We start from the raw sequence: 24,209 nt of genomic DNA, 5'->3' as shown, positions 1-24,209 counted from the left end.
ATGAGAGAGAGCATAAACGCATGAAAAGCAAAAGATAATTGCTTTTCATTTTTTGCTTTTGAAATTCAGTTTCTAATGGGACCCACGTCAAATTAAACTGCGGTTTGTGGTTAACCAAACGGGTATTTTACTGCTTTTTTACGAACCGCAGCCGCACAAGCATTGCCAAATACCATCTAAATGAAGAAATGAGCTAGTAAAAGAGAGAGAAAAAATTGCCTTGAGATGCACAGTACGTGTCAGTCATAAGTCGCATAGATTTGACCTGCTAGAACTACCTAACCTTTCTAGTTTGGAAATTAATTTTTTAATTAAGTTATTTTAAGTATTTTTTTTTTAAAAAGCTCCTTTTTCATTAAGGTGACTTTACTTTTTAGTAAGAAATGGAGATATTTTACAAAAGGGACGTGATAAGTTTCTTATTTAATTTAAAACCTTAGGTATCGATTAGAAACAAATTCTCCACAGTCCTGCCATTCAAATGTAAATAAATATCCAGAAAGAAACTTATCTGAGTAATAAAAATTGATTCAGTGTTCAAAAAAAAATTAATTTTTGAAAATTTATTCAAATTTTTTTAAGAAGCAACCAATGGATGATTTCAACTTTTAACTTTTAAGACTACAGTTGTACATAGTAATAGGTTAAAGGGTGTGGAAATTCACTATTCATCCACATCTTATATTCTATGTATTACAATAATAATCCAAAAACATCTTTTCTTTTTCTATTTTTTTTGTTTTTTTCTGTTTCTTGTAACCTTTTTGTTTTTTTTTTCTCTAAAATTATCTTTCCATCTAATTTTTTTAATATTGAGCTGGTTAAAAATTTCATTTTGTAATTTTTTTTTCTTTTAAAATACGATAAATTATTACTGTGTTTTTTCACATAGTTTTTCTATTTTATTTTTTTATTTTTTAAAATTTTATTTGTTGAATTTATTTTTTTAATATTGAGTTGATAGAGAATTTAGTTTTGTAATTTTTTCTTTAAAACATTGTTAATTGCTATAATATTTTCCACATGTTTTTTTTTTTTTTGTTTTTTTATGATTTTCTTCAAAATTGTCTTTTTTATTTTATTTTTTAATATTGAGCTGGTTAAGAATTACAGTTACAATATGTGAGGGAAGCACTGTATATTTCCTTGCAAATTACTGTAAATTGCTACAATGCTTTTTCCATATAGTTTTTTTTTTAATTGTCTTTGTCAATTTTTAATTTTTTGATATTAAGCTGGTTAAGAATTATAATTACAAGTAAGTCTAAATCATGTGAGGAAAATACTGTAACTTTGTCCACAAAACACTATGGATTAATACAGCTTTTCCTCACATGTTTTTTTTTCCGGTTTCTTATATGTATTTTTTTGTAATATTTTGTTTTTAAAATTATATTTGTCAATGTTTTTTTTTTTAATATTGAGTTGGTTATAATTTAACTTTGTAATAAAATTTAATTATGTAAGGAAAGCACTGTAATTTCCCTCGCAAAACATTGTAGATTGTTATAATTGTCTCTCCACATAGTTTTTTTTTGTTGTGATTTTTTAAAAATTGTCTTTGTCAATTTTATTTTTTTAATACTGAGCTAGTTGAGAATTACAATTATAAGTTATTACAAATAGGGCTAAATCATGTGGGGAAGCATTGTAGCTTTCATCACAGAACACTGTGAATTATTACATTGTTTCCTACATTGTTTCTTTATCCCTGTTTTTTTGTGTTTTTTTTATTTTATTTTTTAAAAAAATTTATCTATGTCGATTTTATTTTTTTAATATTGAGTTGATTGAGAATCTAGCTTTGAATTTTTTTTTCTTTAAAACACCATGAATTGTTGCAGTGTTTTCCCACATATTTTTTTTCCAAAATTATTTTTTTTTATTTTTTTTTAATATTGAGTTGGTTAAAAAATTATAATTACAGTGAAACTAAATCCTATGAGAAAAGCGTTGTTGTTTTCCTCACAAAACACTATAGATTGCTACAATATTTTTTCTAAATAGTTTTTTTTTATGACTCTTTCTAAAATTATCTTTATCAATTGTATTTGGAAAAACACTATAATGTTCCTCACAAAAACATTATCAATTGCTACAACGTTTTTTTCTCATAATTTTTTTTCATTTTAAAAATATCTATATCGATTTTTTTTTAATATTAAGTTGATAAAAAATTTAGCTTTGTAATTTTTTTTTTACTTTTTATTAACATAAAAGTTAAATAACATGGTGAAAATATTGTATTTTTTATAAATCATTTTTTTTAATCTCTAAGTTTTTTTTTATTACCAATATATATATTTTTTTCTATCATAAAATATTAAATCTATTATACTTTTAATTTTTATTATTTATCTTATATTAATTTATAATTATAACATTTTAATAAACTCATAAAGCTCGAAGCATACCATCTCGTATAAATCCAAACTTGGACATTGATAGCATAGTGATGCGTTAGAAAGAGAAGACAGACTCATTAAACGGCGAGCCCTCCTCTGCCTACCTAACAAGTGTAAAGGCGTTCTGGCATTGGAACGATGCTGACGATACCCTCCCTGTAGCGAGTCAGCCATCCGGGTTCTGCCTTTCCAGGAACAGATCTCTCCTTCTCCTTTAAAGCACGGAAAAAAAAAACCTACGTGATCCCATTCTTGGTCCTCACTGTCACCATCAGAGAAAGAAAAAAACAATAGCCTTCTGAAGCCAATCCTCTCCATCGGTGTTACCAGCAGCGCCACCACCTCCTCCCAGCAGCGGTGTCCCTCATAGCTGTCAACACACACCTACACCAGTTGCCGAGCTTCAATCTTTTTCAACCACCACAATTGCCATCAATGCCACTGACGACTCCAATAACGGTGAGCATCACCCGAAGCAGCAGCTGTTTCTCCACGAGAGAACCTTTTTTTTCTTCCAGCAGTGGCCAAGTCTTTAGAGAGGGAAAGGTTCGACGTACCAGTAAAAAGAGAGGAGGAGGCCAAAACTTCAACAGAGCAGATCTCCAATCTCAAATAGCGTGAAGGTGCACCACTGATCTACAAGTGACGAGGGAAAAGAGATATTGTAAACCAGTAACTTCCAAACGGGAAAATAATTACTGAAAAAAAATTTGGGGTAATTTAGGGTGAAAATCCAGAAAAAAATAGATTAGAACTGTGAATAAGTTAATGTATAAATTTACGCGCCCATGATACTAACTTGATCATGTAAATTCAAACAAAAAATGGTGAATTAGATCCAGGGGAAATTTTAAGATCTTGAAAGAGTATCATTAATCTTGGATTAATTGAAAATAAAATTGTGCATGAAAAGTTCCGTGATTGGGGGAATTAAAAAAAAGTAAGTGATATTTTTGTAATTAAAAGAAAACACTTTTTCCCTTCTTTATAAGTAGTCAGCGTTTACAGGAGGGATGAGAGCTGAAAAACTTCTCTTCATTTCTTCTCCTTTTTTACCTTAGCTAAAAAATTGTCGTTGTGATGTTTTTTTTATGTGTAATAGATAATTTCATATGGGATTGGATTAAATTAAAAAAATAATATTGCACAATGAAATAAAAAAATGAGCCAAGAAAAAATATTGAATCGCGTTTATTTTTTAAATTTATAACATGTGTTCTTAGATCAAAAACATCTTAAATAAAAAAAAATCACAAAGTTCAATTCTCAACAAATCAAATATTAAATAATAAAATTAAAAAAAAAATATTTGCATAAAAGGATCTAGAAAAAAATTATAATTAAAAAAATAAGAGTGAAAATTAAAATAAAATGTAAATTCAAGGGCAACAATTTTTTTTTTTGATTGGAGAGTTAAATTAAAAAAATAAATAACATTAACAAAAGAAAATAAAATCAAAAGACTAGGGATCAAATTGAAAAAAAATAATACACCATAAACTTTGATTAAATAATAAAATTTAAAACTAAAAAAACTTTAACAAAATAACCGAGAGAAAAATAAAAAGAATAAAGATGGAGTTGAAAAAATAACATATGATAAATTGTAATTGAAGAACTAAATCGAAAATAAACAAAATTTTTATAAAATAGTTAAGAATAAAAATTAAAAACTAAATAAAGATTAAAACTAAAATACCAAAAACAAATAAAACCAATATATATTTTTTTCAAAATAAAATAAAATAAAAATCACCACCAACAAACTATTCATCCATTGTTGTCATGCATTTTATAAAAAAAAATTGACACCGTGGTCATGTTTGAGAGTGTGGTTGCGGTTGTTTTTCAAAGCATTTTTTATTTAAAATGCATTAAAATATATAATTTTTTATTTTTTTAAAAATTATTTTTGATATTAATATATCAAAATGATTTGAAAATATTAAAAAAAATTAATTTAAAATAAAATTAAAAAAATTTAATTTTTTTTTAAAAATATTTTTAAAACACAAGAATAAATAACACTTAAAACATTATAAAAAGACAGGTTTATTCACGGGCAGGCACGGCATGCGCCTCCCACACACAGTTAAGAGCACGCGCGAACCACAATCCCATACACAGCCAAAATCTAATATTCTGCAATCCTTTTGCGACTTGAAGGAATCAACTTGTGATTTTTCTTAGCTGTGAAGAAAAGAAACGACAGTATATTGTATAGTTCACTGACGACCTGATTCCTCGAAAACGACAACAAGAACCTGGCGCCTGTCATAGGGCCAATCGTAACTACCCTTGGATTGTAATAATGTTTTTTTTTTTAATTTCAAGAATACAGCCCCAAATTGAAGAAGACTAAAAATTCTATTTACCCCCTCTATGTTTTCATTTTCGAGGTGCTGTTGACTTATGATTTTTTATTTCAGTTTTTCAGAAAAAAAATCTTACAAGAAATAGGAAATTAAAGAAAATATGTTTATTAATAAAAAAATAAAATTTATTTTCTTGAAAACACATTCTCTGAATCCTTATCTTGTTTTTCAAAAAAATTAAAAAAAATCAAAGTAGTTATTTTTTTAAATTATTTTTCTTATAAAAATCAATGATTTGTGATGGTGATGGGTTCAAACCCGGCACGTATCCCTATCAATACTTTGGTATACAAGATGCTTTGTTTTTTAATTAAGTGAAATAAAACACTTGTTTTTTTTTTCTTTTTTAATATATACAGACTACATTCAATCATCCAAGCCTGAAATAAATATATAAATCAATGATAATTTTGTCCCAGGTCCTGGATACGGAACTCGCCTTTAAATATGTCAGGAGCGTGCAGTTATGTTAACATAATGAATGGCTCGACCGATATGGCTCTAATCCGAATGATTTTCTTCCTTGGTTCGAGAAAAACACCATATTCTTGCCCGTGTTGCCGAAAAAACAATCCTCCTCCGAAAAATCAATGCATGAGAGATTCTAGACGGCTTCTAGATTTATGTGATTCCAGGCCTTGTTTCGAGTCTGGAAAATTACAATAAAATACCATCATGTCTCAAGCTTAAGCATCGTTATATTTGATGACCTGTTTTTGCATGATTTTTCGTAGTTATGGGCCTATGGCTGTTGCATCTAGGCGCTTCGAATTATCAGAAGGACGGACAGTAGGCTACAGAGATTGCAATTCTTTTGATAAAACCATGTCCCATAATGGTGAAAGGAAGGATAAGACAGAATTCACTTTTAATGAGATAGAATATAAAACTATAAATTATGCGTTTATAGTAATGATAATATATGATTTATAAGGAAAGGCATGGGCTAAAAAAGCAACAGAATTATGAGTTCCCTGATAAATAAAACGCTCCGATGCAGGGCCGAAATCCCAGAAATGAAACAGATGGTGCAAAAAACAGCCCACGCTTTCTGCAAACTTGCAATAAATTAAATTCTCGACATTTTATGTTAATATAACTAATAAATCAAAGTCGATCAAAAACACTTGCTGTTAATTATTCGAAACTGACGAGGACATATATTATTTTTACATTGCTCTAAGTAAAATATTAAAATAATATAACTAATAAATCAATATTTTTTTTTTAAATTAATTTTTATTATATTCTTACATTGTTCCAATGTAACTTGTTAAAAATAAATTGTAAAAAATATTGATTTAGTATAATTCTAAGCAAAAAACAAAAAAGCGGGCGGGTAGTTACAACAAGACAAGAAGCCTAAAAAAAACGTGGCACTGCCCATGAAAACAAACATTTTTCCATCTTATAATCCAAAATACATTTTCATAATATCTCTCAATGTGTGCACGGTGCACTGACTCCAATATGTATAATGAAGGCTACTGTTTCCAGTAAGGGGAATGTATGATTAATTTAATCTGGCATCATTATGGCCACTAATATATAGCGTGGTCTAATCAGAAGCCAAAGGGGTGTGCTCCACAGCAACGAGACTCCTCCTTTCTCAATCCTTTTCTTTTTTGTGCAAGAGCAATGGATGCTGCAACTTCAATTCTTCCGGCTTTTCAAGCGATCCCCTACGCCACTCCTGCTGCCGTGGGTGGCCTCCTCTTTTCAGTGTTCTTCATCAACAAGTTCATCTCCAATCAAAAGAAAGGAAACTCCAACCTCCTTCCCTTACCAGGTACGCGTTTCTCTCTTCCAGAAACAAGAAATCAAAATGGGGTTTCTCATTTCTGATAATAATTTTAAATGGATGCAGTGGTGCCTGGATGGCCAGTCGTAGGGAATCTGCTGCAACTGAAGGAGAAGAAACCACACAAGACGTTCTTAAGGTGGGCTGAGGCTTATGGGCCAATCTATTCCATTAAGACCGGTGCTTCTACTGTGATTGTTCTCAACTCAACTGAAGTTGCCAAGGAGGTGTGATTTTCAGCCTTCGTTTTCTTCATTTTCAATTCTTTTATCTGTGGATATCATCTACTCCGGTACCAAGCACCAAACCGAACTTTACTCACTGTCAGAACCAATCCACTTCGCATATAGATATATTGCTGTCGCTTTGTTTATAGTCCAAATACAAAAACAACAATTGAGGCAGTTTAACCCGGTCCACATCAATCAAACTCAACCTTCCTTCGCTTACAACTCAGCCTCGCATTCCATGAGTGAAAAGTTAATCTACAGACCGGAAAATTGGCAGGGGGTCAAATCTGCTTTTTTGTGTGCCGATATTTTTATAGTGCGTGTTTAGGAGCAAATTCTTTAACTCTTAGGGTTTGTTAGGGTTTAAAGTGTTATTTTGCTTGATATTAAAATAATTTTTTAAATAAATATTTTTAGCCTATCATATTAAAACGATAAAATATAAAAAAGGTTATAATTTTTTTAATATGTAAGAAAAATAATTTCAACCGGATTCCAAACATTATAAAAATCTAATCATCATTGATAACTATTAAAAATATTTTTTTTGTTTTAAAAAAACTTGATATTCTTTTAGTTTTTTTTTATTTTAAATTAATTTTTTAATTATTAAATATTATTTTGATATTTTAATATTAAAAATATATTTTTTAAAAAATTAAATTTTATTTTAATGTATTTTCATTAAATATCTTAAAAAATAACTGCTAATATAATATTAAACGGTTCTCTTATGATTTCAGATAACTATGAAGAAAAGCCCAAAAACTTTAGCCCCCAGCCCAAACTTTGGTCTTGGTCTGACTATCCACACCGAATTGCGAATTTTGTTCAACTTTTTCAGATCAATTGCTAATTTACTTTCAAACATGTGTTTTGAAAAATTATAAGATGATCAAAAAAATAAAAGTAAAAATAAAACTAACACCTGAGTCACAAGCAAATAGGGTACTTAACTTCATGAATATCTCAGGCCATGGTGACTAGATATTCGTCCATATCAACAAGAAAACTATCAAAGGCCTTGGAAGTTCTTACAGATAATAAATCTATGGTTGCAACAAGTGATTATGGCGACTTTCACAAGATGGTGAAGCGGTATATACTTACAAATGTACTCGGAGCTGGTGCTCAGGTTGGCCACCTTGACATTTAATATCTCCATGTGTTTTCGCGCCTGCTCATTTTATTTTTCTGTAAAAATAATAGTTGATAATTATTATATATTATCCATTTGATTTTCAGAGACGACACCGGGGTCACAGGGATACCCTGGTAGAAAATGTTTCAAGTCAATTGCTTGATCATATAAAGACCAATCCTCAACAAGCTGTGGATTTCAGGGAAATATTTGAGTCTGAACTTTTTGGATTGTCAATGAAAGAAGTGAGTTCTTGATTATCCTGTGTCGGTAGATTATCCAAGTATAAACGAGGCTAGTATTCCAACTGCGTGTGAAACAATAAAATCTAGTCCATGAACTGAGAAAATGCAATGAATTTTTCAGGCTTTAGGAAAAGATATGGAATCTCTATATGTAGATGAGCTTCAGGCCACTTTATCAAGAGAGGAGATTTTCAATGTTCTGGTGCTTGATCCCATGGAGGGTGCAATTGATGTTGACTGGAGAGATTTCTTTCCATATTTGAGATGGATTCCTAATAAGGGTTTTGAAATGAAAATCGAGCGAATGAAATTTCGCAGGCAATCGGTGATGAATGCCCTTGTGCAAGAGCAGAAGAAACGAATTGCATCTGGAGAGGTAACCTTCGATTGCAAATTTCTTTTAGAATATTCACAGTTTTGTTAACTTTTTTTTTACATGTGGAACAGGAAATAAATTGTTATATTGACTTCTTATTATCGGAAGGCAAAACTACACTTACGGAGAAGCAAATTGGTATGCTGGTTTGGGAGACAATTATTGAGACATCAGATACAACTATGGTCACTACAGAATGGGCCATGCATGAACTAGCGAAGAACCCAAAATGCCAGGTTGTCTCAATCACTAATTTGCACATTTCATCTGCGGACACTTGTTTGTTAAACCTTGTAATGACTCTCTCTTGAAACGACAGGATCGGCTCTATCATGAAATCCAAAATGTCTGTGGGTCTGAGAAGCTTAAAGAGGAACACCTGTCCCAACTTCCATACTTAAATGCTGTTTTCCATGAAACTATTCGAAAGTACAGTCCTGCTCCTGTTATACCCTTGAGATATGCTCATGAAGATACACAGATAGGGGGCTACTATGTTCCAGCTGGAAGTGAGGTTGGTCAGTTTGTCCAAGAGACTGTACTCCTTTCTATGAACTCTGGTTTACAAAATTAACTTAACATGTTGCATGCAGATCGCTATTAACATTTATGGATGTAACATGGACAAGAAGCGGTGGGAAAACCCTGAAGAGTGGAAGCCTGAGAGATTCCTTGACGGCAAATATGATCCCATGGACTTGCACAAGACAATGGCGTTTGGAGCAGGAAAGAGGACATGCGCAGGTGCTCTTCAAGCGTCCTTGATAGCATCTGCCACGATTGGCAGAGTAGTACAAGAATTTGAATGGAGACTTCAAGATGGAGAGGAAGAAAGTGTTGATACTGTTGGACTCACCACTCGCAAGCTTCAGCCGCTGCAGGTCATGATAAAAACAAGAAATGTGTAGGGACTTGGGAGAATTGAAGCCCTTCAATTCACTCCTTTGTGCTTTATGTGCTGGTACGTGAAAAATACCTGTGGACTCCTTGAAGCGTGTTTGTAATGGCTATCCTATGATGCTAGTAAGAATAAAAAGATGTCTTTTTTCATTTTCTTTTTAATGTAGCTTGTGGAGCTGAATGTAACATCATATGACGATGCAGTTAAATATTTTGCTTCTAAACATGCTGCTGTGGGTTATGTTCTTCATCACTTGCACAATTTTGTTTCCTGCAAAGCGAAGCTGTGTTTTCTCAGTTACTACCGTTTTCTCTACTCGTATAGCACGTGGTTATTTTATTGTATATTTATTATGGCGATAGAATAATCCCGACTCTCTGACGTGCTTGACAACGTAGATGAAACTGTATTCTTTTAAAATTTAATTTTTTAAGACAATATGAAAACATATCATTTTAAAATATTTTAAAATAAAAATTACTTTAAATTTAAACAGTAACCAATAGCACAATCCCAAATACGAGTTACTCCCTCGTAAGTCGTAACGATAGCAACCAAATCAGCTTTGTAAAACAATATAAAAAGAAAAGAAGAAGATGACATGACAGTTTAACTCTGGAATCTGGATTAAGGCTAATCACTCACCCCAAAGCCCAAAGGAGTTTCGTTGCTTACCGGCCTAATGGCCCACTTGAAGAATCACTCCCTCTTTCAGAATTCCCGGCCAATGCATCCACTTAAGCATCGATACGATTGAACAAGTAATTTACGGCCCCAAAATTATCACCTTAGCCAATCGCATAATATGTTATGTTCAAACTGTTGATTCAGAAGTAAAATTGTTGGGTGAGTTAAAAAAAATTTTTAATTTATTTTTTATTTTTTCAAAAGTAAAGGCCCTTGGAGGTTTTGGCATGTGAAGTAGAATGAGAGGACCAGTGTAGAAATTTGAGATGTAATATACAACTTTTAAGTTTTAAGCGTTTACAAATTTCACTCAAAGCGTACTCCTATGATGGCCCAGGCGAGCAGAGCAAACAAAAACGCATTTAGATTATACATGTACATAAATCATATGCATTACTCTTGTGATATGACCATGCTTTTAAATCGCGATTTTGGTAGCCCCTGCAATGTCACTTCATGTATGTTTGATATTGTCATCGTTTTTGCAATTATAATTTTAAAAAATAGATTTTAAAAAAATATATAAATTATAATATTTTCTTAATTAATATTCAAAATTAAGTTTTCAACGAACCATGAAAATCTATATAGTTGTTTTTGTTAACTAAAATTGAATATTTAATTGCAAAATCAATTACCCAACTACAAAAACAAATAGTTTGAAAGTTAAGTGAATAGGGTATAGAATTAAATGATGCATTGCTCACGCAATGTCATTTCTACCTAGTGTTTTGAATGTTAAAGTAAAAAAAATTCAATCAAGTGTGGGTAAATGATGAGAGTAACTTTATTAAATTCAATAAAGTTTTTTATAAAGAAGTACCAAAAAAAAAAAAAAAAAACAAACAAAATAGATCCTACAACATGGTACCATACAAACATTCAATGTTATCTTTTAATATTTGTCCAGCTTCAAATGTAGTCAGCAATATTGATATGAAGATCATTATTTGTGTAAGAAAAATAAGATTTAAATTTTTTAACCAAGCAGATAATCAATGAGTGTCACAGAAAAATATAAGTAATAGAAAATCAAATTATTTCTGGTTAACCAGATGTTTTGAGAAATGCCAAAAGAGAGTAGCTGCAATGACTTCATTTGAAACTTGCCTTTAATAATCATTGGTCATTGATGCAGCAGCTCATCAAATGTGTGTAGAACACACCAATCGATCCCCCATCATAAAAAAATTTGGTCTATAAATTCCATGCAAATTGATTGTGAATCAATATATGATATGAGGTTTCTATAAATTTTGTACAAAATAGACAAAAGGACTGATCCAAAGATAAGAGATGGCGACTGCATAAAAAAGATTTTGTACATAGTTTATGTTGAATGTCCAACCAAATAAAAGTTTGAATCTTTGCAAGAGCTACAGATTTCCAAACCTGTGTTTGAAAAGAGCATGATCCATTATACTCAATCCTATCAATGAAAGTGGTCCAAGATTTCACTGTAAATCTCCCATCTTTCCAAAGAGTCCATACCTTCAAAACAATCAAGATTAATGCCTCCGAACTCTACCACATCAGAGATATATCTGAATAAGAGAGTGTTTGGAAATAAGATAGCGATTACTTTTTAAATAATTTTTTATGTCAAAAAACATGATAATAATGTTTTTTTATTTTTTAAAAATTATTTTTGATTAACATATCAAAACGATCTAAAAAGTATAAATCACACTCAATTTTAGTAAATCAAATTTTTTTGAAATTTTTTAAAAAACAAGTTGAATCTCAATATCAAACGGACGCTAAATTGAACGTTTGCCCTTTCAAATTATTTTTTTAAAATTCAAGTTTGTCAATATAATCCAAAAATTCATTAATTAGATGTCATACCTCATTAATTAGTGCTCTGGCTATCTCCTCAATGGCTTTGGTGGAGCCACTCTTTGGATCCAAAACGACAACATGGTCAGTAAGTCAAACCGCCCCCACCGGCTATTGATAGGCGTGGCTTGCACCCCTTATTTAAATTCTTTTCATATTATAGCAGTATATTATTGCCTTTTTAAAATAATTTTTTTAAGAAATAAATTAAAATAATATTTTTTTAAAATTTATTTTTTATATTAATATATCAAAATAATTAAAAAATTAAATTAAATATTAAAAAAACATTTTTAAAACATAAAAAGAATCATGACAGAGAGATTCCATGGTGTACGGCTGTGATGAATATATCCATAAACGCAAATCCATAGAGGCTGTTTGGGATTGAGGTGTAACTTGTTTTTTGAAAAAATTCAAAATTTTTTTTGGTTAAAATTAAGTGCGGTTTGTACTTTTTAGATCGTTTTGATGTGTTGATGTCAAAAATAATTTTTAAAAAATAAAAAAACATTATTAGCATGCTTTTCGACACGAAAAACTATTTAAAAAGCAACCGCGTATAAAAATACACAAGAAGGTAAATTTGAATAGCCCGAGCAAGTTGCATGGTGACCCAGGTACATCATTTTTCCTCCCGACCTGACCCCCCCTGAGGGAAAAGACAGTTTATGTACGTGATAAACGAATGCTTTCATTTCATTACATAGCAAAAAAAACACGTATATGTGGAAATGAAAAACAATAAAAATTGTATAAATTCAACGAAGCAGGTCCACCAGGTGACTTGGAAGCACTCGGGAATCTTATAGGTTTGAAAACATTAGCTTCCACGTTTCTTCAGTTTCTATCTTTATCCCAAAGAAATCATATCATTTCTGCGAACGTTCCTGATATTTAGTGGGGACCAGCGACCCCCAGCTGGTCTTCGAATTTACATGGCATGACCGGCATTCATTAAATGTTCATATGTGCGGCTGCACTGTGTTCTTATTTTTTTCTAAAAAAAATTGTTTTGATGCATTGATAATCTTCATCACAGTTTTAAACACGTTTTTCGTCGGTAGTTTGCAGCCTATAGCTTCTCCCGAGAGAGCTTTCGAGGAGTTCGACCATCTGATCAAGCCATAAGCTACAGGATCAAAACTGTTTTCTACGCTCCACCCTTTATTTCTTCTGACAAAATAATTGCAAACTTGATAATCGTCAGAATAAGAAAATGGGTGAACTAAGAACAGCCACGCAAGATGCTCATCACTGCGATTAAAACAAACTCAAAAGGAAAATTGGATCATGTCGGAATGGATTGCTTCCTTTTTTCCAACGAGGACCCATTAATTATATGTGTTTGGGCGATCGTCAAAACAAGTATGCAAAGAGAAAACGGTGGCTAACTCTGGGTTTGTATTGTTGAGGTAATTTTGATGGAGACAAGGAAAGAGATATATGTTCTTTGACTCGGTCACTTTATTCGGCTCACTGCTGCTGACAGACCGGAGGCTCAAGCGGCTACCGTGTTGGTCACTCAGTGAAATTGCAATGTATGAATTCATACTGTCCTATGAAGGCTACTATGGTCAGCTAGCCTGCCCCTCATTTCTATCCAAAAAAAAAAAAGGAGCAAAAAAGGTGGCCAGGCTCATGTTACAGAAACAACACAAGCTAAGTTATCAGGACTGTGTTATGAGTGCACGGATAAAAAAAGCAGTGGCTCAAAAAAACATTTACCTAAGTTGAAAGAAATAATCCATGAAATTGACACATGCGGATACAAAAAACGATGCAAATTTGTGTAGAGCACAGTAGATGGAGAGGGGAGGAGGGAAAGCAAGATCGAAGGAGCAGATATCACGGTAACCGAGAAATCAGGCACGGGGAAAGTGTTAATGATCAGGAGAGAATCTGGATTTGGTACCACGAAATCAGAAGGAAAAGGAGCAGGCAAGCCCGGTTACTGCTCCCCACGCTGCCCGACATCAATGATGGGTTTCGGTCTTCGTTTATTCTAATGTTCTGCACTCTCTCTATCTATCTTCGACAATCACGCCTTTCCCAATAGGACATTCCACGCAGCTTCACCGTTTTCGTTGTGTTTACATGTTTTTAAACAAATTGTCCAAGATTTTAAATCAATGATTTCTTAAGAAGGTATTTAAAAAGAAACCCCTTTCCATTATATTATCAAATATACAACAACACTTCATCCGTAACATGAGAGAGCAGAGAGAAGATTGGGGGATGGGTTATGAAATTAATCTATCTATCTTAGGTGTCTTTAGTGGGATTGGAGCTAATGGATAGACAGTTGATTAGTAGCATCACTCTAATAAAACACAATTAGAGAAGAATTGGGACCCCTTTTAAGATTTAATTACTACCAGAGCCCTTCCCTACGCTGGCTCAATCAAGAAATCAAAAGGCAGAGAAGCAATCTTGATTTCTACATCATAATGATGCCCCGCAATAACCCATTTCCTGCCAAGTAAGATCCCAACACGTCAAAAGAAACACCGAAACCATTCAAAATCTCTCACACCAAATCTCTCACGCCAAAAAGAAGAAGAAAAAACTATTATTTAAAAGAAACAGACGACCCACGCGAAATCACGCATCAAGCCGTCAAGAACTTCGTACACTGTGCAGAACCCACCAACTGTAGAATTAAAACCTAGAACATCGGCCCTTACTTAACAAAGAAAAGCCCTCGTGTCTTGAGAACATTTCAAGCATTTCTCTCTTGCAAAGAAAAAGAAAAACCACAGATAGACCAAGAATGCCATCAGAAATAAGCCAGACACACCCAAACGAAGCCCAAAACACCATGGGGACTGCACCCCCACCACCAAAATCGACTGAGCCACTGCCCTGTCCAAGGTGTAACTCCACCATCACCAAGTTTTGCTACTTCAACAACTATAACCTCTCTCAACCTCGCTATTTCTGCAAGTCATGCCGACGTTACTGGACAAAAGGTGGGACCCTCCGTGATGTGCCTGTTGGTGGTGGTTCACGCAAGAACTCCAAGCGCTCTCGCTCATCTTCTAATAATTCTTCACCATCTACCTCATCTTCCAACTCCACTGCCTCAAATCCTGCAACTTTGACTGCTTTTACCGCCATCCATGAGCCCGAATCATTACCCGTGGCTGTATCCTCGACTACAGACTCTGGTGCAGCTGCTGTGAAGACTGAGATGCCAGCGGGCATAAATCTGAATGAGGGGTTAGCTGAAAATGGAAACTTCATCTCGCTTATAAGCTCTAATGATCAACATGGGTTCAATGGTCTTGGCGGGTACGGTTACGGATCAGGATTTGGATTGGGGCCTTGTGAAGTGGGTCTTGGATTTGGTGCAAGAGGGTTTTGGTCCTTTCCTGGAATGGAAAATGTTTCTGTTAACGGTGGAACCATAGGGGGTTGTACTTCTGGGTGCAATACTTGGCAACTGCAGGGTGATCATGTTGAAGGAGGGGGTAGTCAAGGTGGGTTTGCAACTGATGGTGAGAATTACTTTGGTTCTTGGCCTGGTCTTGTTATTTCTTCTCCGGCAGAGAAAGGTTTGAACTGATAATGGTTTGATGTCCTTGGGGTTTTTTTTTTTTTGTTTTTTTACTGAGCAAGACCGTATAGACTATAGGGTTAAGGTATTGAAGAAGAATCAGTTCAAAGTGTACCTCTTGGGGAGTGCTTTCTTCTTATTAACGGCTTTGTAAAGCTTTTGGGTTCTTTATTGAAGAAAATAGAAAAAATTTTCTTTTTTTAAATCTGAATGCATGAATCTTGGTAGTTAATTTTATTTATTAGCGTCTGTTATTGATAGTCGTGAATAAGTAACTGAAGTATCTGATCATAACGCATGAAAACTGAGTTTCGGTTTCGAAGAATGTCTGGGCTCTGGCTTTTTTCTCGTCTTTCGAGAAATTGGCCAATCAGTTTATCCAAGAAACTGGAAACTGTTTCCTGTTTAGTGGGTCGCCACCACCATTGAAGTACCTGGTAAAATACACCCGAAATAGGCAATTCTTTTTTCCTTCGGCTCTTCGTTTTTTGGTTCCGTCCCCTTTTGTTCGTTTTTAATTTAAAGAGGGGTGTTTTATACATGCTATTTTTTTAAAAAAAATCCATATTTAAAAAAGAATTAAAGACATGATGGTAACAACATATTTCTGGAGTCAATTATATGTTCAGTACATTTATATATGGGTCTCATAAACTGTTAAATTTAATATTTTTTTATTTGACTACATACTCAGTATAAGTATATGTGAATTTGGAAATTTATCAAATATAACATATTTTAGTTCAGACTACGCGTTAAATCTAAGCACCTATGGATCTAGCAGGCTACCAAACCCGATATCTCTAAACTCACCATCTCACAAAGCCTAAATTGTTGTAAAACTGATGATCTTTCCAGGCATTCTATTGGGCCACAAGATTTCAATTGTTTTTTTTTTTTATAACCCCCGATGTCTACTGCTAACATCAGGGGAATGTACCTTCCAATACTAAAAACAACTTCACATCTGTTGCATCTTACCTATAGGGCTCACTAACCCATTGTACCTCATTATTAGTTACTTACCACTCTATTTTTTGACATAAATAGGTTTTCCCTACAAAATTCCCTTCATGACTCCCGTAAATCTATTAATAAAGGTAAAAAACCAATACATGTTGTTGCTACCATTGAAACCAACAATAAGATGGTAATAAGTCCTGAAGATATTAATCATAAGCTCAATTTCGATGAGTTTAAGAAACTTATTGAAAGAGAATAAGATTATTCACCCGTTAGGGGTACAGTTGGTCTTGACCTAATTGATAGTATCTAATATTCTTAGAGAAGGAAGGTGTACCCTAACATATACATGTAAAAGGGAGTTGGATTTTTTAAAATGACCCTGGGCAGAGCCTAAAGTTATGATGCGATCCAGGTTATGACATAGAAAAATCCATTAGGAGTGTCTATTAAGTCTATTATAAGGCTTAAAATAAAATGGATTAAAGAGAAGTTCATTGGACTAGGTCAGGAGGCTTGGGTTAAAAAAGGTTCAAATCTATCAATTTGGATCTTTGTATAGTTTTCATGTCTTATTTGAAATTATAAGAGGATTTTGGATGCAATTCCAATTGAGTTGTGGACTAGACATCTGTACCATTCTAACAATATATGGTAGACCAATTAATTCATTTGTATGAGAGAGAATGAAGTATTTAAACTTAGGCATAGAAGCTGCCAACAAAGTGCGAAAATAGAGAAGATGTTGTTTTTGTAAGAGTTAAGGATTCTATTAACTATAAGGAGTATTTAATGTTATTAGGAACTTATGTGGCAACCTTTGTATTACTTATTTTACAAGGATTTCATATCAAACAAGATGAATTAATTGGTCATAAATTAATTTCTATTTTATAAGCCATTAGGCTTTTGTTCAACAAATATTCTTCAACAATTATTTCTTGTAGGTATTTTTCACTCTAATATGTGTCAAAGAGTGAAAAATAACTTTAGACTATTGCTTTATTTATTTTTATTTCCTTTTAACCTTATTTTAATTAATTTGAACTTTATTTAATTTGGGTGCATATTTGACCCATTAACATTAAAGTTTTTATTTTTAAGAGTATAAATATTATTTATAAGGACAAAATATGAAGATTGGACAATAATATTGTTGTCAAATTTATTCAACTTTTGTGGGAGACTCTCACATTATTTTTTTCTCTAATGAACTAAATTGTTATTGAATATTAACTAATTTCATGATGTCTTCCTTATACTTTCATTCATGAAAGGATATTTGTAGGGTACAGATTCTTATTTCAATTGTGTTGGTGCCTTAAGATATGTTTTTATTGTCTCACACTTCTATCAGATATGTTTCAGCTTTTCAGGATTTGTTGTCAATCTTGTAATAGGTTGCATGATCACGAGGTTTGCATCAGATTGGCTGGCCGATATGCTTAATATTGGTATGTATTTAAGTTGTGTACTCTCTTGTCTGTTTATCTTTAATAAACTTTATGTCCTTCACTTCTTTAGTGACAGGGGCTTTAACCTCGGGGGTTTGAGATAACCTTTCTCTCCCTTGAGGTTCTCTGACAGCATTAGGAGAAGAATTCTTGTAGAAGAGCTACCCTTCATTTACTAAAGGTTTTATACCCTCTAGTTCTTAGGTCTGGTCTGATGGACCCATGTCTTTTGATTTTTTTCTTGGTTCTAGTTTGAAACCAGAACTCTTCTTTAGAGGTAACAATTCTAGGGACAAATCTTACTTTTTTTTTTTTTTTTTCATGGGTCCATTCTTATTTAGAATAAAGAAGAAAAAGAAGTTTTTAGCAGGAAATACTAGAATGACAGTTTCTTAACAGATTAAAATAAAAGTGGCTTGTGGTTTTTCAACAAAGCTGCATTTTCAAAATTATAGAAAGTGAGAGTAATTACAACCTTAAATAGCAGAATTTGCTCGCAGAATTGTTGAATGGCATAATTAGAACCTTAAAAATAACAGTAGCATTTTCAGAAAGTCCTCCGATGAATTGAAGGAAAAGGTGCAATCAATCAGATGGGTTGCTCAAGTCAAAGGTTGGTATGCATATTGCCGGTTGTCACCTGGAAGAAATGATTAAGATTGAATAAGAGGGAGGGCTACAAGATTTTCGATGTAGGTAGATGGGCCCAATCAAGTAATTTACCCTTGAATATATTTGAATTTTTAGGGTACAAGCTTATCATATCCCACCGAAAAAAAAACACAAACAGGTCCTGTCTTTTTAATTATCATCAGGCGTTATCATACGATGTTTGTCATCATAAAATGAAAGCCACTTGATTGGCATGTGCAAACGCCAAGTCTAATCTCCTTCCTGGCTGTGCTCGCTGCGAGTTCTTCGCTTCAAACTTGTTTGGTAGGATAATTATAATTGCTTTATAAATAATTTTGTTAAAATATATATTAATGATATTTTTTTATTTTTTAAAAATTATTTTTGACATAACATATCAAAATAATTTAAAAATACTAAAAATATATTAATTTAAAATTAATAAAACATAAAAAAATTTCAAACCTTTTTAAAAATACTTTTAAAATACAAAATAAATAGACGTTTTCCCCTTGCAATTGTAACCATCCTGTGTAGCAATTAATAGATTAATTTAAATCTCAATAGGATAATTTAACTTAATAATTATGTTTTAGTTCCATCTCACTTTATGCTTTTTGTTATTTTTCCTGACAAACCTACACAATCATCTTGAAGTGCAGAGTCAATTATGGCATGAATAATTTCCTTTGAAGACCTTCTGACCCTTTGGATACAGCAATCATTTTGCACTTGCATTTTCGAACAGTGCTGTCCAAGTATACATGATATATAGAAACGCAAGAATTGTTCTGATTTCCAGAACTTGATATCATAAACCAGGCATGCATGTGTTCTATAATACAGAAACGTCGATTATTTATATGTTATCATAGTAGTATGATCACGTGTTTTTCAACAAAAATATTAACAGATCTCGTACCCATACAAATATTTAATGTAAATTTTGTATAATTTTCATAACATTTTATTTTTTTCAACTTGATATCAGTTTTTAGATTTTATTTTATTGATTCAAAACTACTGAATTTAAAAAATTTCTATCTCGAAACTAAAATCAAAAGGGAGTAAGTTTTTTTAAACTGTATATTATATTATATTATATTTTATCAATGCAAATCAAATTTAAAATTTTAATTATTCTACATTTTTTTAAAATGCTATTGTATCATTTACTTTATTGATTTTATTAAGAAAAGTGCTTAATTAAAAAATAATCAGTCAAATAATATATAAATAAACTCCTATATTATCATAAGTCTTTGAAGAACTTTGATATGGGTTGATCCAGAATAAAAAAAATAAGTACTTTCTTGCTTTTTATGCTCCCCCCCCCAAAAAATAATAATAATAATAATAATAATCAGGGTTTAGAAGAAGAAATTAAGGATTTTATTTTCTTTAATGCCCTAGGATCATCACAAAATGTGATAGAGGCTTAGAATTATGTTTCCCCTAGCATTTAGCGTCTTTTGTTGTGTCACACTTCGATTGGGCTACATAAGTTTCGGACTATTTGTAGTCCAATGAAAAGGTTGTTGTTCATGTTGGGCTAAAAATTTAAGTGGCCTGGTCCATAATACAGAATAAAAAACAATTTAAAAAAAGAGAGAGGAAGAATTAGAAGAAACGGGTGGAAAAAAAGAGAGAACATCAGTAAAGAAAACCAAGAGTTTGTAACTTATCTAGAAATCGGTATGGTCACCAAATTCCCCCAATGTTTCCTTTTTTTTTTTCTCGTTCTTTAGAGTTGTTGGTGCTAACATATAATCCAAACGGGTGGTGGCATGTTCTATGTAAGTGACCTGTTACTGCCGGGTGGTCGATAGACCCTGGTTATGCCTAGCAAAGACGCAAAATAACTAGATAGTCTTATGTCAGAATTATCAATTTTAGACTGATTACAGCCACCATGCAAAAGAGAAAATGATACACAAACATGACTCTTTTTTATTTTAGTTTTGTCTTCTTTTTTTCTGTAATAAATTCATACCATCTGAGCTTTTCCCTTGGCATCGCCTCCACCACCGTTTTCTATTTGATTCACTTCCCCCTTTTTCTTATATCTATACCAGGATGCACAAGCCAAGTAAACTCCAAAATTCACTATGCTCATCCCTGCTAATAGCCAGTAAAAGTAGTTCAACTTGTCTCTATTCAAATTGTTATTAGCCAGCCATCCACCAGTAGCTTTGTTTACCACCTCTACCACCACTGTGCTCGAGAAGTAGCCAAATGCCAGCGAACACCATGAGATTGCTGTGCTCAGCGATTTCATACCAGCCGAGCTCTCTGCGTAGAAAAATTCTAGCAGCCCCACCAATGTGAACATATCAGCTGCTCCAAAAATGGCATATTGGAACCCAAGCCATAAGAAACTCATTGGCAACGGCTCAGTTGAGTCAACCATGTTGTGTTCAACAGCCACCGATTTACGACTTGTTTCCACAATTCCAGCAACTGCCATGGAGATTGCTGAGAGCACTAGACCGACTCCAACGCGCTGGAGCTGTCGAATTCCAGTTGGAATCCCTGTGATTTTTCGAGCAAGAGGTACGAAAACGCGTTCGTATATGGGGATTAGAGCAAACATGAATAGCAGGGGGATTACTGGTAGTGAGGGGCCAGGCACTTGGAAGCCAAACACACGTGTGTCCATTGTGATGCTCTGCTGGACCGAAAAAGTCTGGAGCTGAGCCAAGCATGTGTTCATGAAAACAGTGCTGAGTATAATTGGAAGCATGCGGATTAGGATCTTTGTTTCTTCAACTTGTGTCACTGTGCATAGCCTCCAGGGTCCATGGCTGATTGATGTTGACGCATCGTTAGCAGTCTTTGCGATTGCTGCCCGGTCCAAGAACCTGGAATTTAACAGGAATTTATGTACTTTAATATTCGTTTATGGTTATGATTCGTTGCAACAGAGGTGTCAATTTTATATCATTTACCTGAATTGATCAGTCCATGGAAGAACTTCTCGTTTCACCCCTGCATCTTTGTCAGGAATTTCATGCAATTCTTCTGCCTTCTCTGGTATTGGAAGGCCTCGGTTCCGGATTGCAGCCACAAATACCTACATTTATGAGCAAATTAGATGGGAAATCATTTTATCTAACATACCAAGACTAATGATCAGTGGGAAGGTACTATAGTACCAATACAAGCTCTTTACGAAGTTATTAGTTACCTGCGCAAAGCTTGTGAGGGGGCTTCCCTTGGGCACATTGTGGCGATACAAGGACTTGCCCATGCTTGCAAAGATAATAGCAAGAAGGACTGCTATAGCACACACACCAAAACCCAAATCCCACCCTTGGTTAGTACTTATCCATACAATAATAGTGACTCCTAGTATAGCTCCAATGGTGATGCTAAACAAGAACCAGTTGAAAAAACTAGACAATTGAGATGCCTCCTTAGGGTCGTTCTCGTCGAATTGATCAGCTCCTAATGATGGCAAAGAAGCTTTGACACCACTAGTACCAAACGCAATAAGGTACAGACCGGCGAAAAGTATTGCAGCTTGGCTCCCATCTGCACCCTGATCACATTGGTCTGGTGAAACACCTTTGCAAGGACTTGGTCTTAGATGGTGGAAGTGAGCTTGGACTGTTAGGAGGCCATATCCCTGGAAAACACAACATTTTTATCCTAAGTACTACCTTTATAAAAATCTTTGAACAATGGTACAGATTCTACACAAAATCATCATCATTGTACAAAGGGTGATGACCTCTCTCTCTCATTCCAACTCAGGCCTTTAAATTTAGCTGAAGCTCACAAAATATATCCATCTTGATGTAAAAAAAAAAAAGATTTTTATATCTGACCGACATCTTATGCTTTAGTGACGATCATAAAACCATCACATGTTTTTTTTTAGCCAAATATGTGTGTGTGAAACCATTAGAGAGAGAGAAATGTTTCTAGAAATTTTCAAGTTAAGAGATAAATATTCATATTATTGGTTATTGGATTACATTGATTAGTTTATAAAAAATAAATTTACTTTAAATATTTAAAGTTACTAAATTTTTTTATTATTTCCTTTATTTATATATAAGAGCATTAACTCATATGAAGACATAAGTTTTGATTGTTTTAAAAAAATAAATATATTTTTTTAATTATTTTGAACTCTTTACATTAACTTAATAAAATTTACAAAATATTTGTATTGTAAAATATAACTTTAGTTCTAGTAATTAAAATAATACTAAAATAATTGATCCAAAAATAAAAAAAATAAACTCTTGCGTCGCAAATAAGTTTTTTTAGAATCTACACATTAATTTCATTAAAAGACATGTGCGCCGTATAGTCTGTGTGTGTGTGTGTGTGTGTCTATATATATATATTTGGTAGAAGTGGTTGATCGTATTCTTTCAAGAAGTTCGGAAATCGTAGTACATGCATGCATGCCCATTTTCCAATAAAATGGCCAAATAATACACAATAATTCATGATTCTTAATGAGAATTTTTGCCGTTCATAATTTTCTAATGATAGCATAATTATTTAGACATACCATAAACTCGACGCATCCAAACAAGACACAAGCCTTGAATCTTGTCATATAGGTGTCGCAAATGAACCCTCCAAACAGCGCCACTAAAAATGAAGTACCCATGAAGTTGGTAAGTGTTGTGGCAGATTTTGTTAAGCTGAAGTTCATGTACCCATAGAAGTAAGTCACCAGGCTGACGGCCATAGAGACGAATGCCATGTTCTCTAGTCCCTCCGCAGCTGCACAAATGCACCAGAACTAACATTAATTAGCTCACCAATATGCTTCAGATGGATGAGATGAGGGAAGCAAATCCACTTATTACTACCCGAGTTACACACGCACGCACGTAGTAAGTAATTAACATTCTTACCGAACACAAACAGTGCCGCTCTGTTTCCTCCTCGCCTTCTGTCTCGCTTGGGCTCGACTTTAATATCTCTGGAGACGTCCTGCAGAGGATATCACAAAACCTTTATTAGTTGCCTAAGAGTGTGCAATATGCAATGCTATAGAATATTGTAAGTGAAAGGAATCAAAGAGTAAATGAACTAGACGGTTTAATCCGCCATTAGAAAGACAATTCGTTGGCTCTTGGGTCATTGAAGAAAGGTGGTGTAGAACAGTACTTGAAATAATTCTGCAGACAATACCATTTTGTTGAATCTCTTTTTGGGAAGGAAATGTCGCCTCTGAGAGAGGGTATGATCTAAAACCAAACTCTGGACAATATATATATATATATATATATATATATATATATATAAAGACGAGTTGAATCCTACTGACTGACATGAAGAACAAAAAGGAATCAAAAGGCATCGGCATCTAGTAGTTTGAATAACATTTTGGGTCGGTTTTGTTTCTTATGATACCTCCCTCTCTCTTCCTGTACTTTGAGACTATGTTATTAGCTGACAACATGTATTGTTTAATGCCTCTGATCCATAATTTGCTGTTTTGTACCTGTAGGTAGGGAGAGAGTTGAATAATTGGTTTAAGAACATAATAAAGATGAATATTGGCTGCGACTACATTGATGAGTTAGTTAGGGAAATAAAAATTGAAATTGAGGCTATTTTTCAAGCACTTG

The 24,209-nt window shown here is 33.3% G+C and overlaps 3 protein-coding genes across 3 annotated transcripts; 2 read left to right on the top strand and 1 right to left on the bottom strand.

Moving 5' to 3' along the window:
• Positions 1–6,300: 6,300 nt before the first annotated feature.
• On the top strand, positions 6,301–9,699 carry LOC118028112 (ent-kaurene oxidase, chloroplastic). Its single transcript, XM_035031646.2, has 8 exons — positions 6,301–6,569; positions 6,648–6,808; positions 7,785–7,946; positions 8,057–8,197; positions 8,319–8,573; positions 8,645–8,809; positions 8,893–9,087; positions 9,167–9,699. Exons 1-8 carry the CDS (start codon positions 6,419–6,421, stop codon positions 9,479–9,481), a joined length of 1,545 nt encoding a protein of 514 aa, XP_034887537.1. The 5' UTR covers positions 6,301–6,418; the 3' UTR covers positions 9,482–9,699.
• A 4,787-nt stretch (positions 9,700–14,486) lies between these two features.
• Positions 14,487–15,764, top strand: LOC118028114 (dof zinc finger protein DOF5.8). Its single transcript, XM_035031647.2, has one exon. It carries the CDS (start codon positions 14,774–14,776, stop codon positions 15,566–15,568), a length of 795 nt encoding a protein of 264 aa, XP_034887538.1. The 5' UTR covers positions 14,487–14,773; the 3' UTR covers positions 15,569–15,764.
• Positions 15,765–20,521: 4,757 nt separating this feature from the next.
• LOC118028115 (protein NRT1/ PTR FAMILY 4.5) lies at positions 20,522–23,772 on the bottom strand. The gene is made up of 6 exons (XM_035031648.2): positions 23,746–23,772; positions 23,490–23,568; positions 23,138–23,355; positions 21,797–22,237; positions 21,558–21,682; positions 20,522–21,470 (listed from the first exon to the last, which is right to left on the bottom strand). Exons 1-6 carry the CDS (start codon positions 23,770–23,772, stop codon positions 20,597–20,599), a joined length of 1,764 nt encoding a protein of 587 aa, XP_034887539.2. The 3' UTR covers positions 20,522–20,596.
• Between the last annotated feature and the right edge of the window lie 437 nt (positions 23,773–24,209).

The sequence above is a fragment of the Populus alba genome, chromosome 2 (assembly GCF_005239225.2).
Source record: "Populus alba chromosome 2, ASM523922v2, whole genome shotgun sequence".
NCBI classification, from domain to species: domain Eukaryota; kingdom Viridiplantae; phylum Streptophyta; class Magnoliopsida; order Malpighiales; family Salicaceae; genus Populus; species Populus alba.
The sequence above is the reverse complement of the archived record's forward strand: the minus strand, read 5'-3'. Positions and strand labels throughout refer to the sequence as shown.

What these genes read in the sequence shown, in the direction of transcription:
- LOC118028112 (XM_035031646.2), top strand. Translation starts at nt 6,419, where the DNA reads ATGGATGCTGCAACTTCAATTCTTCCGGCTTTTCAAGCGATCCCCTAC. An exon ending in CAACTGAAGTTGCCAAGGAG is followed by an intron (nt 6,809 to 7,784) that starts GTGTGATTTTCA and finishes TGAATATCTCAG; the next exon opens with GCCATGGTGACTAGATATTC. An exon ending in TTGGATTGTCAATGAAAGAA is followed by an intron (nt 8,198 to 8,318) that starts GTGAGTTCTTGA and finishes TGAATTTTTCAG; the next exon opens with GCTTTAGGAAAAGATATGGA.
- LOC118028114 (XM_035031647.2), top strand. Translation starts at nt 14,774, where the DNA reads ATGCCATCAGAAATAAGCCAGACACACCCAAACGAAGCCCAAAACACC.
- LOC118028115 (XM_035031648.2), bottom strand. Translation starts at nt 23,772, where the DNA reads ATGGTATTGTCTGCAGAATTATTTCAA. An exon ending in TTGGATGCGTCGAGTTTATG is followed by an intron (nt 22,238 to 23,137) that starts GTATGTCTAAAT and finishes TGTGTTTTCCAG; the next exon opens with GGATATGGCCTCCTAACAGT. An exon ending in CCATGGACTGATCAATTCAG is followed by an intron (nt 21,471 to 21,557) that starts GTAAATGATATA and finishes GTTAAATTCCAG; the next exon opens with GTTCTTGGACCGGGCAGCAA.